This window comes from Haliotis rufescens, unplaced genomic scaffold (assembly GCF_023055435.1).
Source record: "Haliotis rufescens isolate VD_foot unplaced genomic scaffold, xgHalRufe1.0.p SCAF_1, whole genome shotgun sequence".
NCBI classification, from domain to species: Eukaryota; Metazoa; Mollusca; class Gastropoda; order Lepetellida; family Haliotidae; genus Haliotis; species Haliotis rufescens.
The window spans coordinates 49,919,329-49,935,782 of NW_025963779.1; the positions used below are offsets into that span (position 1 = coordinate 49,919,329).

A 16,454-nucleotide genomic window follows, 5' to 3' on the forward strand; every position below is an offset into this window, starting at 1 on the left:
TAGAGAAGTAAGGAACGGTGTAGCCTTATCTCAAAGCGGCAGCCCAGTGGTCGTTGATGTGGCATGTAACGAGAACGTGTTTGAGATGTTGGATAAGGAAGAGAAGGTTGAGGGTAAGGATATATATATCACATGTACGTCATTGAGTATATCAATGGATGTTAACCGATAGACAAGAAATGCTCCCAAGAACTCTTTCCTTGATTTATTTGTTTCAGAAATATATGTTAATCATATTTTGGTATCCTGTGATATTTGACGCACCTCTATATTTGTATGTTATTTTCAGAGATAGAAACCTTGTTCTGCATCCATTGGGAGCACAGCCCAGATGTTACATACGTCCTCTCCTCAGTGACTCTCAGCATGAACTCTCAGGCACAGGTGGACTTGCAACATGAGTTGGCCAAATCACTTGCTCGAAACACAACCATGCTGCAACAGTTCATATCTGACCTGTTCAAGAGTTTCCATGCCAAGTTGGTTGCTGTCAAATATGCTCCTCTCAGATTCATACTGCTACACAAAGACAAAGAGTCGCTTACCTCAATGGCTCGGAATTCAAGTGTCTTGCAGGCAATATTCAAAGAGATGATGTCCACTTGCTGTAGCACACTGCCTCAGGTGCAGCTGAGGATGAAGTTGTTCAACTCATCACTTCCTCCCTGTGCTGAAGTAAAGCGCGAGTGTTTCTTCCAATCAGACAACGAGTTCCGCACAGACTCCATGTACATGTCGTATCTGCCGTCTATGCACAGGGCAGTGTAAGTTCCTCGGACATTAATCTCTATGCTTGACATGTATAGCAGGGCGTGGATTCATCCCATAGATGACATCCTTACCTTGTCAGCTTGCTGACGGGGTTAACCTCTTTGGTCATGTGGACAAGGCGTCCGACCTCTGATCAGAAGGTCCGTGGTTCGAATCCCATCACGGGACTCGGAAATCTTATGGCCGCTACACATGTATCAGACGGAAGCATATTGTCACGATGCTCTTGATTAAGATGTCATTTGCTTAATTTGTGTTTCGTGTAACTTCTGGTTTGAAACTGGTTCCTTGGCAGCAAATAATTTGGTATTTTTATGTGTTGTTTGATGCCGCAATCAGCAATATTCCAGCTATATGGATATACGGTCTGTAAATAATCGAGTCTTGACCAAACAATCCAGTGATTGACATCATGAGCATCGATCCGCGCAATTGGGATACAATGATATGCTTTAACCAAGTCAGCGAGCCTGACCACCCGATCTAGTTAGTCGCCTCTTACGACAAGCATAGTCGCCTTTTACAGCAAGCAATATTGCATTTGTCATATGTCAATAACAAACATGAGTCTCTGATTCACAGATCTACAGATACAATACTACATGACATCGAAGCCGAAGACAATAAGGAATCCATAGATAAGCGTTTTGGATCCTTAGAGCATGAGATATCCGAGCACAGAAGGGTAATTGAGGCCCAGATCAGGGAGCAGAGAGAACAAAGCGATGAAATCAGAGAGGCTCTGTCAATGATCACACAGCGCATAAGAAGAGACTCGAAGAAGGATGCACAGCAAATAGCTGAAGGTCAACTTGTGTTGGTCACTGAACCGATAAAATCAAGCGAGCGTTCCTTGGAAACAACCCCCGTCATCAAAGGGTCTACGAAAGGGCTTGAAATCAAGAAAGAAACCGTCACTACAAAGCCACAAACACACTTAGAGTTGAAATCATCTACAGTGTGCACGAATGACGTCAAAGCCCCACTATCTGATGTGGAGAAAGAAAGTTCTGAAAATCAATCAAATGGAATTCAGCCCTTTACTGATGTTGATGAAATAGATGATGACCACCGAAAATCCCAACATGACATCGAAAGAGTAGGAGGACTGTCAGATAGCAAACTAAGAGAGGAGAAACTCAAAGAAAAACCTCATGATCGGGAACATGATGCAGGGAAGGAGTCCAATGAAATTAGAAGGTGTTGTATGGCTAAATAATTAGATATGTGCGGTAAATAGAGCCTATATATGGTTACATACTAATAATGCCATTTTTCTGTTTACTGTTATCAATCATAGTTGTGGACCAGTTTACTGTCAATGTGTTTATATAAACTCTGCTGTGTTTATAGGTCTGCATGTCCCGGTGACAAGCCGATCCTCGAAGTAACAGGGAAGACAATGGAAGTACTAGCTGCTATCAAATCAGCCCTTGCCAAACATTATGAAGTGGGCAATATCTGGGAATGTGTGGAGAAGACTTTAGGAGAAGGTAATGTGAGATTTAATGAAGTAAACCTGTATTAGTAAGGATTTGGCATTGCACAGTGAATGTGTAATGTAAAGTGATGGAGTGACCGCATTGACATCCACAGTGTCGCCTTATGCCAATAACCATATTGGTTCCTTTTACAGAAGGTCCCCAGTATCCAAAAGCTAGGGGCGTCATGAATACCGTCCTATGCCTTGACACATCATCCAGTATTGGGGAAGAGGGGCTTAGGGCCATGAAGCATTATCTAGCAGCGTTTATTGATGGTAAGCATCTCATTGTCACTTTTGAAGGTGATGAAAATCAAATAAAAATAAATTAGAAAAAAACACTACCAGCAGCGCACTGTTGGGAGTCTTGGTGACATTCTTGTTTGAATGCTTGTTTTAGGAGGCGATGGATTTGTCCCAGGCTCTATTATTTAAAGCCACAATTTAGCTCGAATACTAAAACTGCGACATTAACAAACAAACACTAATGCCAGCAATGTATTGCATAATGTGTTTGAAATAATGTGTGTTTGAACCAGGCATAGAAGAAACTGCAGAGGAGTTGGAACAGGAGGAAAATATCGCTATTGTGACATTTGGAGGTGGGGCCTCAGCTTTACATCCCTTATCGAATGACTATGGCAGTCTGAGAGATGCAATAGGTGAGACGTCCGGGTCCGTTTTAGGAAGCATGTTGAAAGTGAAGCATGTTGGCATCATCACCACCATACACATGTTAAACTCAGTTAAACAGTAGTACAACTTGTATTACTGATGCACATGAAATACATCACAAACACCTGCATAAAAACAAACAAATAGTTCTGATCGTCTGTACCGGAAGGATGTGTGTATTGTTTCTCATTAAACATGCAGACAGTGTTTAAGTCTTGGTGAGAGGTTTAATAAATCAAAATCAGTAGCGACTACTGATTTGTGTGTCATCTATTGTTTCAGAGCGAGAAAATCGACTTCTATATGTAATCCTGTTTCAGAGGATATCCAGTGTGGCGGATCTTCTCCTCTACTTCAAGGACTGCTGGTCAGTGTTGCAGCACTAGCTATCGGTATGTCTTATTGTCTAACAAGCAGCTTGCGTCATGGCAGTGTAAGATTATATGTGTGAAGATAGTGAGATAGTTCATGGCTGCAGGATAATGTATATTTTTGTCACTAGGGCAGCACGGCGATAGTGTGGAGACATCTCAACCCTCGCGGATCATTGTGATGACAGACGGTCTGGTGTCCGGGGAAAGAGCATCTTCTGACATTGACACAAAAACCACATGTTTAACCCAGCAGGTACAATTCATTGTAATTAATAGTGAATTACAGATGATAACTAAGGTTAACCTGACACAAATGATGTTGCTGGTCTAACATGGTATCCTTACACATGTTACACATCACTACTATCTGAGATATAGCCACTTTTAATTGATGCGATGTGTCTAAATGGGTAATGAATGTATGTGGTAACATCATCGCTTACTTTTAGGACAAGAACCGGCTTGTGTCAACATTAAGGATTTTACGACCGAAGGAGAGCCTATGCAAGGAGTTCGACGCCATGGTGTGGATCCCTGTAGGCGATGCAAACACGGTAATTAGACATGTTCATTCCCTTCCTTCTCCAACAGAATGTGGTGAAACATGTTATAATGCGCACTGGTTGTTTCATACATGTTATATGTAGTGTATATTGACTTGACAGACATTTCTACAAGACATGGTCACTTGGTCAGATGGGAAGCTTTTGAATGGAAAGGAGATCCAAAGCCTCTGTCGCCATCGGGGTCATCAGGTAAAGTAGCATTTTCCATTATTCATCCCTAGGCATCAAGGATGGGAAGTTTGGGAAACATTGGACACCAAATCATAAGAAATGGGAGCTCAGCAGTGCGACATCGTACAACCAGAATATTGCTTCAGGATTATTTGTAATTCTCTAGGCGTATACTTTTGAACTATCCAGCATTCTGATGTTCTTTAAATGTAAGTACATATAGTTGCACAAGTATTGTGTATGGAAATATATGTCAGGGCATTTGCGTATTAGAATGGAAAATACAACTATCAATATCTTGGGCGTTAGATTGTTTTTGCAATTGCATGTCCATGACAGAGAGATCCAGGGAAGAGAGCGTCACCATTGTCGTCATTTGGGGGAGCACGAAATACCGAAGGAATGTCAGATACCAAAGAAGCAGATGAGGTATGTGTTCTGTGTACTGCTGCAGGGTGAATAGGTGCATCAGCTTAACTTTGTGATGAGAATTACAATGTGCTTTGCAGGTCTGATACTTTGCTTCCGGGATTAATCTATCCTCTAAGCACGGGTAGGGTTGCAAGGTTTGAAAATGAAAATATAGCTTAAAGGTTATTATCTATCCTTTAAATGTATACCAACTAAGGGTGATGTCAGTTGGATTAGTTTTCATCTATGTATATGTGTATATTTAACTACGTTGTATTTTGACTTGCCAGACATCTCTACAAGACACTGTCACTCGTTCGGATGGAAAGGGCTTAGAGGAAACGGAAATGCCAAGCGGCTCTACCCACCGGGACATTCAGGTAATTACAGTTGCACAAGGAGTAAATATGTGTCACGTCCATAGTATATGCTGATAGAGAATTCTCTATATAGGTGGTGTGTTTTTTATTATTGTATTAAAAAGTATCATCTCCATTGCAGAGCGATTCGGTGAACAGCGCGACATCCTTGTCATCCGAAGCTGGGAAAACATCGCCAACCTTAGCAGCTGAGAAGGTATGTCTTCCCAGCAGTGCTACATCGTCCAATCAGACTAAGTGCTGCCGCAGGATTACTGTTTGTGCGATTGCTGCATAAGATCAAGTTAATTCCCACTGGAATACCTGATCTTCTCGTGCTCTTTAAATGTACGTTACAAACTATATACATTTGCATAAGTATTAAATATGGAATAATGTCAGAGCGTCTGTGTATTCTGTATGACACAACCATCGATATCTTGTGTGTTAGATTGTTTTTGTAATTACATGTCCATGACAGATAGATCCAGGGAACAGTGCGCTACCACTGTCTTCATTTGGAGTAGCCCGAAATACCGAAACAATGTCAGATGCCAAAGAGGCGGATAAGGTGTGAGCTCTGCTAATTGTTGCATGGTGAATACGTGCATTATTGTTTATCATGCATTTGCTGTTCAAGAATAAGTCGCTTCTATTATGATATATGCAGTCAAAATTATCTAAACCATACGGACGACATTCTATGTATACTTTTTTCTTTACACCCATGTCAGAGTTGTTTAAGATATTTATTTGAAATACAGTCTATAGTATATTCCCATTCTGGATGGGTTTTAGATACAGTATTGAAGTGTTTGTTTAGTATGGGCCGGCCAGTAGGGTGGATGTCGGGGCACGTAGGAGTGACCGCAGAGCAACTGATGTGTTTGACAACATCTACGAGTCAGAAGGTCTACCCAGCCTTGGATCACGAGTAGTGAGGGGCGCGGACTGGAAGTGGGATGACCAGGACATGGGGGTGCCTGGCACTATTACCAACCATGGAGAAGGAAGTGAGAAATGTAGCACCCAACACTCATGTTACAAAGAAGGTTTAAATGTTCCCGAGAACATATCTTGCCCTGAGAAATGAGAAAAACAGTTTACTCCATATCTTCTGTTGAATATGAGCTCATGGCCCCATGAAAGACGGAATCAATAACACATTAATGACCCCCGTACATTCCTACTCCTAATATATCGTTATCGTACTTAAAGCTTTCATATTAGGCACCTTTAAGCTGAAATTGCTAACAACAATATTTATCATTTCCTGTTTGTAAAGGGAGATAAGTGTAGTGTGTCTTCTTGTAGCAACAAGCGGATGGAGAGTTAACTTACTCAGTGCATCTTTTCTAGAGTCTGTCTGGGTTGCGTGGGACCATGGCGAGTGCAACAGGTACAGGTATGGGCTAGGCGGACACTCCGACGTAAAGGTTGTGGACGACCAACCAAGGTCCCCGAGAAGAGACGGCCGAATTCAGATCGGAATGCAGGTTGAAAGAGGTAGGTTGTTACAGAGTGGCTACCCGTATTAAACACAACCGGATTTCAGCTGCAAGTATTGTTTAAGTTCATTCCTTTTCAGCGGGTTATTCACAGAGATATTCATTAAGTGGGAAGTTACAGGTATGATAAATACTGCTTGGGTAAAGATATATAACACTGACATGTCATGTAACGACTTCTACATGTCTGTCATCCAACCAGGCGCAGACTGGCAACAGAAGTATAATGATGACGATGGCGGATCTGGAAGCTACGGGACAGTGATTAGACGACAGGCTGACAGAGTGATGGTGAGATGTCATTTAGGCATCATCAATATACATGCTATTGTCTCTTCAGGCAAATTATATACTTCTGCTGATGTGAAGACAACTTTGAAGACCTTTTCGTCCTTTTCTTTTGTTTAAAGCTAAGGGCTGCAATATTCCAGTTATTTGACGGTGGCCTGTAAATAATCGAGTCTCGACCTGACACTCGGGGTACTGTGGCACGCAGTAAACCACGTCAACGATCCTAATCAGTCGATCCATTAGTCACCTCTTATCACAAGCAAAGGTTACTTGAAACCAAAAATACCCCTGAGTCCCCACTTGGCTTTTCTTTTACACCAGGGGCGGTCGGGTAGGCAAGTGGTTAAAGCGTTCGCTCGTCACGCCGAAGACCCGGGTTCCATTCCCGACATGGGTACATTGTGAAGCCCATTTCTGGTGTCCACCGCCGTGATATTGCTGGAATATTGCTAAAAGCGGCGTAAAACCATACTCACTCACTCACTCTTTTACACCAAGTACCTACTGTCATTGTTTTATTGTTTTATTGTAAATCGTTGTGTCTCTCCGTACGCAGGTGAAATGGAGAACGGGAAAGACGCGTGAATACAGATATGGACTCGGTGGCAAGTTTGATTTATGTGTTCGGTGAGTAGTATTTCCGGTTCCACATCCTCAGGATTGTACTACTTCAGAACATGCCAAAACTGCATTCCTACTCTTGTCATTCAATTTGGCAGAGATCCAGTTGCTTGTTTGGTGGAACAAACAACAAAACAACAGACCCTCGCTCAAAGTGACCAGCAACGCACTGCACCAACAGGTTTGTAAAAATTTTACATAATTGTTCAAAGAATTAGCTAACTTTTTAAAGAGTGAAACCCCGCTTATCGTGTCGATACCGTTTTACGTGAAATCGTGACAGACATGGAGTAATGTCCCTTGGTACATACGTATATGGCTTCAAACTAGTTTCCTTCTTTGCTGTCTACAGTAACATGACAGCCCACAATAATTAATATCGGTCGTAGGCTGTTGCATGATGACCAACCTGTCTCGTGTCACTAAAACAGCAAAATATCAGCCTGGATCCACCATCCAGATTTCGCAATAAACACTGTCAACAATGGTCACCGGAAGTTTCGGGGACAAATCATGGGAAGCTGGAGTCAAGATTCAAGATTCAAGATTCTTTATTCAGTATTTTGGGCCATGTGGACTAGAGTACAATTACAATTACAATAATTGCTGCGTCACGTGATGTCAGGACAATAAATACAAGTAGTCTTATTTCACATTAAATACATGATTTAAGTATAAGGCCAAAGCCTTTACAATGTCGATATTTTTTTAGTTGAGTAGATTACATAAAATGTGATTATCATGATGGACATTGGATAACCAGGGCAAATAGTGGTTTCTCACAGAAGAATATTTTGAACATATAAACAAAACATGAAATTCATCCTCTAATTGTCTCCCTTTACAGTGGGTACATAGATATAGACTCAAGTCTTCATTTGTATGTTTTGACTTTCGTAGCATGTTAATCTTAAAACCGTGTAGCGATATTCTGAATTTACAATATGCTCTCCTGAGTGTTTTATTCGTGAGATTATTGATGTAAAATTCTGGCTGTAAAAGTGATTTCAAATTTGCATAATGTGACAGATATTTTGATGCCACTCTTGAGAATACATATCACTCAGCCTTTGTTTTATTTTGAGTAAAAATAGATTTTCATCGCCAATATGTTGAGATATCCATACAAATGAAAAGCCTGAAGAAAACAAAATATATCTTACATCAGACACCCAGGTGTGTTTATCATTTTCATCTAACTGTTTAAGTAGATTGTAACATTGTTTTGGATATCGACATAGATTCATACGTAGCAATCTCAACCAGTATTTAAGTACCCTTATTTTGCTAAACACGAACATATTTAATCGCCCAGTTTCACCAAGAATAGCTTTATTAGAGGCATATTTTCCGATACAAAGATAATTTTTAAAATAGGACGTATGTACTTTTTCTTTACATTCATAATATTTTGCCCCCCAGATTTCAGCCCCATAAAGTAATATAGGAGCAATCTTACAATCAAACATTGTACACGCTGTTTCGAATGTTATATAGCTATTTCTTTTGAAAGCATGATAAATGGCTCTAGTGGCTTTAGAAGCCTGTGCTGCTAGGCTTTTACAGGCCATTGACCAGATTAGCCTTGAGGAGAAAGTTACTCCAAGATACTTGTAGTAAGTGACAAGTTTTACATTTATAGAACCATAGAACCATTTTTCATTTTTTCGTATAATACCACCGTTTCGGAATACAATTATTTTTGTTTTATCAAGATTCACACTAAGGCCCCAGGTAATGCAAAATTTTCTTAAGATATCTAATTGTCTTTGTAGACCAATAATTGTATATGAGAACATAGTCACATCGTCGGCAAAAAGTAGCAGCATATCTTCAATACTTTCTGAAACAAACACACCATGACAGCACGTTTTATAAATGCCAGTTACAAGCTCATTAATAAAGAAGATAAACAGAAGTGGGCTTAAGATACAGCCTTGTCCTACACCGGAGCTAGTTGTAAACAAATCTGTTCTACCTTTGTCTGTTTTTACACAAGCCTTAACAGCAGAATACATACTAGCTAAGACAGTATACAACTTGCCATGGTAACCTTTATGTAAAAGAGCATATATAATATTTTTTTTCCTTTCCACAAAGTCAAAGGCTTTCTTGAAATCAATGAAAGCACAATAAAATCGCCCCCCTCGCTTTGTTAAATATTTAGTACAAGGGCCTGGAGTGTGAAAATGTTGTCTGTTACTGAATAGTTGGATCTGAATCCAGCTTGTGCTTCATGTATTAAATCGTTTATATCCATCCATGATAGTAGTCTTTTTTCAAGTATTGACGTGAATAATTTCCCATTTGCATTTAGCAGGGGTAATCCTCTATAATTGTTGGGGTCAGAGGTAACACCAGATTTATGTATATGTATTATAAGTCCAATGTTCCATGCTTCAGGAAATATACCGGTATCTAATATTTTATTAAATAAAGGTCTCAAGTATTTAATAAGAATTGTTTCTGAAAGTTTAAAAAATTCTGGAGGGATTCCATCTTCACCAGTAGATTTCCCGAGTTTTAATCTTTTTAACGCTTCAGCTACTTCTTCATCAGTAATAATATCTGATAACAACTCATCTGTAATGGGTAAGCTATCACAATTATCACAAGAGTGACTGTCAATGAATTCATTTACAAGTACATTAAAATCTTCATTGTTAGAGTTTAACAAATTTTTAAAATATAACTGAAGAGCATCAGGAGATATTGCACATTTAGAGTGTTTGCTACATAAAACCCGTTTAAGGGTGTTCCAAAATGTTTTACATTTACCATGTTTTGCAGCATCTTTCAAATCTTCAACTATTTTACAATCAAATTGTTTCTTTTTCTGACCACAGCATATTTTCAATTTTCTTTTGGCTGTAACGTATTTTTGCAAATTTTCATTACATTTGAACTGCTTAAATAAATCAAGATACCTATATTTTTCTTTTTTTCAGTTGAGTACATTCATGGTCAAACCAAATTGGTTGACTTCTGGATTTATTGTTAAATAGTGTACAAAAACCTCCAGAAGAACAAGCAATGTGGATCAGTATATCTCCCAATGTCTTGACTGCAGTATTTACATCTGTTTGTAAAGCTGTGTAAAATTCGTCAAATATATCAGTAGACTGAAGCTGGAGTCAATTCCATGTAAAGATTGTGGATAAAAAAAGGCAATAAAATATGTCATCTTTCATTTAATCTGTCAAAAGTAACAAAACAGCCCATTAAAACAGGGTACTACATTCTCTTATTTTCCGTCCGGGTCATTCTTTGGTCAACGTAGGGGAGACAACTATGGAGGCTGGGGTCATATGGACGTTGTCGAACAGATCGCCCATAAGCCTGGGTTTCATAACTAACGGGATTTCATTGCATGATGCGAATAATACTCATACGTGTATATGTTTCCGATGGCGGCTTTAATATTCATTGCAGACGGAGTGCCGAAGAAAAAAGGGGCAAGTGACAGAAACAGGGCAAGGCATGTGTGGCAGTGGCTGAATGGTGATGGTGTATGGATAACGTATTCTGATGAGCACAATATCAAACTCAGTAGCTCATATGAAAATAAAAAGGATGGACATTGCATGATCGAAAAGGATGGTAAAAGGTAGGTAGTGTTTGTACCTTTGTATGTATTGATTATCCGATGTATTCACCATCACAACAAAAATTCAAAGAACACGCAAAAAATATCAAACATTCAAGGGAAGATAAAAGTCATAAAGTTTACTTGTTTCAATTCTGTTCTATTCGTTTCTAAGGGACTGGTCATTTATCATAGGGGAGGTGGGGGCGGCGAGATTCGGGTTTTGGGAACTTGAAAATACGACACTGTTCAATTGTTTTCAAATAATTCATTTTTTATTTTTATTTTTTTTGTTTTTGTTTTTGTTTTTGTTTTTGTTTTTTTGTTTTTTTTGTGGGGGGTCCGGTGCTTTGCTGATGAACTCTCATAGATAATATTGCATCTTCACCACTGTTATGGGCAATTTTGGCATAATTTTGTTTGATATTAATTGTTGTACATCGCCCCCCCCCCCCCCCCCCCCCCCCCAATATTCCGGGGGCAGGGGTCACCTAGTCGTCTAAGGCACCGCGATTCGCTGTTCAGAGTTGCGTCCTTTGGACACGCCAGGAACCTATGGTTGTGGGTTCTAATCCCGGTTCGCCCCTAAAATGTTTCTAGGTTTGTCAGCACCATACCCGTGTTTGTGGGTTTCACCGAAGTGGTAAATGTCTGAGACCTGCATCACTTCGGGCTTTCCTCCCACATTAAGCTGATACGCCGCGATATAACTGGAATACTGTTAAAAGCGGCGTTAAACCCAACTCACTCATTCACTCACTCACCAATATTTCATTTGTATCACGAAACACTCTAAAACATTCAATCTGGACCAGACACATATTTTGATTTGAAGTGTGGTCAATCTGCGTCCGTCCTTTTCAGATTCCTCGTATTATTCGAGCATTCTGTAGAAAAATCACTGACAGACAGATTCACGAGGAAGGTGCGAAAATATCCGATTGGTAAGTGATAACAGTAACCCTATTGCAAATAGTGGAAGTGATTTACTGAATTTGTTGAAGTGGTTTTACTGATTGAAAAAAAATATTCATTAATGTCTTCAATCAAAATGTTAAATGACCATCTAGTGGATAGAGTGTCTGCCGGGAGAGCGAAAGACCGTGGGTTCGATCCCAGGGCGCCTCATACCAAAAGACGTTAAATGATGATACTTGTTTTTACCCTGCCTGGCGCGCGGCATGAAGGGGCTAAAACAAGGACAGGTAGGCTCGGAATCAGGCTACTGTGTCAGATTGGGGTATCCAACTGCCGCATGGTATCTCAGTGGGCTATTACTATAAAATTGGCATCAGTCCGGATTAGTACAACTAGACACACACAGGCACGCACGCACACTCGCAGACACCAACACGCGTTGCACGTCGCTATATAAGTGCAATAATCATGACCGCGACGTTAAACCCCATTTCACCTTTCACCACCTCAAAATGTTGTCTTACATTGCAGATTAAAGAAAGAAGCTACACACTTGTCCGTATCTTTTTCTGTGTTTCCCATCTCTCGCCCGCCCTGAATTGTCATCCGACGTGAAACAATAAAAAGGTTTCTTATCTCGGTTTTCCCCGCCTATGTAGAAATTTATGCCCCGAGGAGATAAAAAAAGATACTCCTACCATTGCACATTCATTAAAACCAAGTTCATATTTATCTTTCTTCGGCTATATTCATTAAAAATTTCGAAGCAAAGCGATTCGATCTTCATAATGAATTAATTTAAAGACTATTACCAGTTATAGCTAAAATGGATAGAATTATCACATTATCACAATTATCACCCGCATGTTATCAGAAATCAGCGGGCCACAGTAACTTGATCATGCCCTCATATTGCTTGACGATGGGCCATTATCACGCCCGTTGTTAGGTTACGTCATAGGGTAGGGATAGGTGACGTCCCGTTCAATAGTGACGTCTTCTTGATTGTTCTATGACGTTTCCATTTTTATAAAAGTCGGTCAGTGACATTCGTGTTGATTGCAGTAAATGTTTCAAAACCGATATTGTTGTTTCTTTTTATTTGATAACAATCCATCATCCATTTATCTTATCATCCATTTTAGCTATAATAACGGTAACGCTCTTTTTCAGGGCATAATCATTTACAGAAGCCCTCGGTCTTTTCAACTGCCTTCCTGAGACGGGGAGTTAATGTAAGACCTTGGGCTTCTGCAAATGATAATGCCCTGAAAAATAGCGTTACCCTCATAATGTTCTAAACTTCAAAAGTTTATTACATGCGTTAATCAATCAGTGAAAACCAAGTTTTTATTTTTATATTTATTTTTTTCGTCCGCCCACTCTCCTGCTGGTTAAGGTTGGAGATGAGAAACACATAAAAAAGTCTGGATGGCCTAAGCAAGATGACAGAGGTATTGATCCCCGATCGAAGTGACAGTCCGTGTTGTTTACCCTATACGCTGGCTTGTCTGTGCTCCTTACACTGACACGAGGAGAATGTAATATACCGTGTTGTGTTTCAAATACCACTGACAGATGAGTTACATGTGTTACCTCCCCTGGTGTACATTATACTTCAACATGTGTGTTTCGAAGGATTCCATCGCTCCTTTATATAAGTAAAATTGTGTATGTACTATTAAGTTTCTATGTATTTCTGAATGGTGTAGCACCTATTAGTCGTATGAAGCTCGATATAAGATGTATGTGTTTTCAAATTTGACTACTCACCCTATCCAGGGCAAATTTTGTGTTTGTGAACACAACACTCTCTGCCAGTAATCGTTAAGTCGTGATGTATATGCTTCATCTTTATAATTTCAAAACTGGAATCTGCTGTTTGATTATGCATGCTGTTAATAACATTTTATTACTTGATACGATGAAATTTATTTGAATAAATACAATAAAATATTATCCATGAATCAGATTCATTGTTTTAGACATGTACACATGTAAAAACTTTCTATACGGTACATACACATGCGATAATCAGAGCGTACCATTGCTGATTCATAAAGCTCATTCAGCTACGTTTCTCTAGGCCAGACAAGGAATCAAATTACCTTCTATGATGACATAGTTGTTTCGATAACATGGTTGTTTGTTTGTTAATCATGCCGATCTAAAGTAGCCCAGAAATGACATCTGTGAATCCTCTTTTGTTTCAAATAAATACACATCACGATAATTCACTTGACCCCTGAAGCCCTTCTGATGGGGCGGCCATGTAAGCCTCCGCAGTATTGGTAGTACATGAGAAATTAGCTTATTGAACATATTGTAGTCATTATTCACACTTGCATGTAGAAAATTGAAAAAGAGTAATAATGAAAACGTGGAAAGCTGTTGACGGGTTTATTTCCACAACTAATTGTACCAATAGATGACAAAAAAAGATCACATAAGCTCAATCTGCACTGACAAAGATCGCTGATTAATTAAATCAGAGAAAATACACAGGCGGCTTAGGTAAGCAACTGTATTACAGTAATAAAATGACAGAAGCTAAAACAACACTTTGACACGGGGGGGGGGGGGGGGGTAAAGACACAGGATCATTATCGGTATCATTAAAGATTTACAACAAGCTATGTACAACTATTGAGGAAGCAAAAATGACCATAAACATCATTTATAGTTACAAAACACATTGTGAATACACGAATAAGGTGGCGAACCTATAGGAGATACCAAACATCAAGTCGATACATGGTAAGACTGTCATTCAACCACAAGAGAATGAAATAGTCGGGTCACTAATTCTCTAACACAGAAAGCAACGACACAGTAGAACGACGTGACAAGGGTAGTTTAATAACCCGGTGACAGCAGGTGCAAATCCGAACATTATTAAACTTTCTATTTGCAGACAGTCAAAAACACCCAATGTGAAAGTTTCCAAGTCCAAGCCACTCAATACTCAAGCTTGCTTGTATATACTCCATGACGAAGTCAGCTTCTAGAATGAGAGCGAAGAGTTGATAGTGCATGTATAAAGTACCAGAAAACACTTTTTCAATCTTATTTAGTCGTTGTCTTCCTATTGTTTCTTTGGCTTCTTTGCGTCTTCAAACATTTGAGATCTGATTTTTGTAATAATGTCATTTTTCTTTTTATACCACTCCAACGTTGGGTTTGCTTTTTCGTGATATTTCTCGTAAATAGAAGATTCGGGTCTCGCAATCAAACAGATAACTCGTCGTTTTTCAATGCATGCATCTGTGAAGACTTTGTATGATTTAACAGTTGTTTCCTTTTTGGAAGAGCAGAGGAAGAGGCGGATCTGCAACTCGATACTCTGCCACGCCGCGCCTGCTTCGTTGTACTGCTTCTGTTTCTGATTCCATTCGTCAAGAATGTACGTGCTTCCTAGTTTGTAGGCGGTCGATGCTGTCGTAACAGAAGCAAGGATTCCCTTGGCTAAAGCTGCATAGTTATCCGTCGCCAGGGGAATGGACTGAGATAACTGAGCTGCAGCCAGTCCTGTAGCAATACTGGCTAGTACCATCCCATAGTTGTAATACGTTTCATATTTCCTCGATTGTTCGTAGAACATGCTCGCTGAAACCATGCTACGAATCTGCAGGTCTTCTAAGATCGTGATGTAGCACTGCTTCTCCGTTTGATGAGCCTCATAATCTTTCTCTTGTGGTGAACAGCGTGAACTCAACCTGTTGGAAAACAAAATTGGCAAAAACAAAGACGCACTTTGTTCAGCTTCTTTTACTTCAATAACAATTACGTCTTATTGATGAGGACATTGTTTAACAGAAAACTCTGGCATTAATGTTTTGGTATGGATATCCATGCATAGTAACTGTGTGATGTTTTAAATTTTGAATAAATTATCTGAAATTGTGCAATATTTATCCTCGTACTTGTCTTTACGAAACTGACCATCTGCTTGCCTTTAGGGTAGGGAGATGTCAGTCAACCATATTGCTCTCCCATTATATCATAAATGCTATTAGATATTTGTACCGTTTCACGTCTGTGAAACTCTTTGTAACGAATGTATTATTATCTCGCGAACACCTGGTGTTATCACTGGTTCTCAATGGTCCATTCATATAATTTTCACATCTAATTTTCCCTTTACGCCAAATAGAATCTGTTTCGTCGGATAATCAAGACTGGTTAATCTCTTGCATTGACGTTTTATATTTACTGAACTGGGTCAATGTTTCTGCTCGTTGACTGAAGTCCCCGAGTTTCATCATAAGCTCAGTAGCATTTATCTTTGCTGAGTCGACTACGAAAGGAATGTTCGAGCCGAGACAAAAAAAACTGACCCTATTGTGATGCAAAACGAATATACTTCTTGAACGGTTAACTTAACGTGTCAGACGTTATTCAAATTTAACTTATCATTTTTATTAGTTTCAACAAAGTCAGTATGGAGTTTCTGGTTTATCCAATACAGAAGGGTTAGCCTGCCGCACGGGCGACATCCATCATAAACACATGCAAAGACAAGTCAATTGTTCACCTGAAAAACAATATGGAAACATGTCGTACAAGTAAAAAAAAGGGGCTTGCATCGGACATTATTAAAATAATAATACAAACCTAAAGGACCTCAAATAGACAAAACATATGTGCAACAAAACCTTACTCGCCAATGCTCGCTAAATACAATGTTTATTCCTAATGCAGGATATTTACTATCCCCAAA

The 16,454-nt window shown here is 39.5% G+C and overlaps 2 protein-coding genes across 9 annotated transcripts in view; one reads left to right on the forward strand and one right to left on the reverse strand.

Annotated features, from left to right (window-relative positions):
* Positions 1-13,693, forward strand: part of LOC124131385 — a 16,031-nt gene extending 2,338 nt beyond the window's left edge. For 4 of the 6 annotated variants that reach the window (XM_046494634.2, XM_046494635.2, XM_046494631.2 and 1 more), the window contains 22 exons: positions 1-113; positions 290-764; positions 1,354-1,971; positions 2,125-2,264; positions 2,408-2,530; positions 2,794-2,916; positions 3,250-3,321; positions 3,432-3,556; positions 3,753-3,857; positions 3,969-4,058; positions 4,380-4,469; positions 4,742-4,831; positions 4,953-5,027; positions 5,292-5,381; positions 5,634-5,823; positions 6,170-6,316; positions 6,521-6,609; positions 7,166-7,236; positions 7,329-7,411; positions 10,663-10,837; positions 11,681-11,760; positions 13,134-13,693. The exon at positions 1-113 is cut by the window's left edge and continues 42 nt beyond it. In XM_046494634.2, the coding sequence (XP_046350590.2) occupies positions 1-113; positions 290-764; positions 1,354-1,971; positions 2,125-2,264; positions 2,408-2,530; positions 2,794-2,916; positions 3,250-3,321; positions 3,432-3,556; positions 3,753-3,857; positions 3,969-4,058; positions 4,380-4,469; positions 4,742-4,831; positions 4,953-5,027; positions 5,292-5,381; positions 5,634-5,823; positions 6,170-6,316; positions 6,521-6,609; positions 7,166-7,236; positions 7,329-7,411; positions 10,663-10,837; positions 11,681-11,760; positions 13,134-13,144 (3,175 nt within the window). In that variant the 3' untranslated portion in view covers positions 13,145-13,693. Of the gene's footprint in view, positions 114-289; positions 765-1,353; positions 1,972-2,124; positions 2,265-2,407; positions 2,531-2,793; positions 2,917-3,249; positions 3,322-3,431; positions 3,557-3,752; positions 3,858-3,968; positions 4,059-4,379; positions 4,470-4,741; positions 4,832-4,952; positions 5,028-5,291; positions 5,382-5,633; positions 5,824-6,169; positions 6,317-6,520; positions 6,610-7,165; positions 7,237-7,328; positions 7,412-10,662; positions 10,838-11,680; positions 11,761-12,265 lie in introns of all 6 variants that reach the window. The other 2 variants (XM_046494632.2, XM_046494633.2) reach the window with 2 other exon arrangements.
* Positions 13,694-14,119: 426 nt separating this feature from the next.
* Positions 14,120-16,454, reverse strand: part of LOC124131393 (oocyte zinc finger protein XlCOF6-like) — a 30,576-nt gene continuing 28,241 nt past the window's right edge. For 2 of the 3 annotated variants that reach the window (XM_048397309.1, XM_046494658.2), the window contains exon 2: positions 14,120-15,450. In XM_048397309.1, the coding sequence (XP_048253266.1) occupies positions 14,820-15,450 (631 nt within the window). In that variant the 3' untranslated portion in view covers positions 14,120-14,819. The remainder of the gene's footprint in view (positions 15,451-16,454) is intronic. The other variant, XR_007221695.1, reaches the window with a different exon arrangement.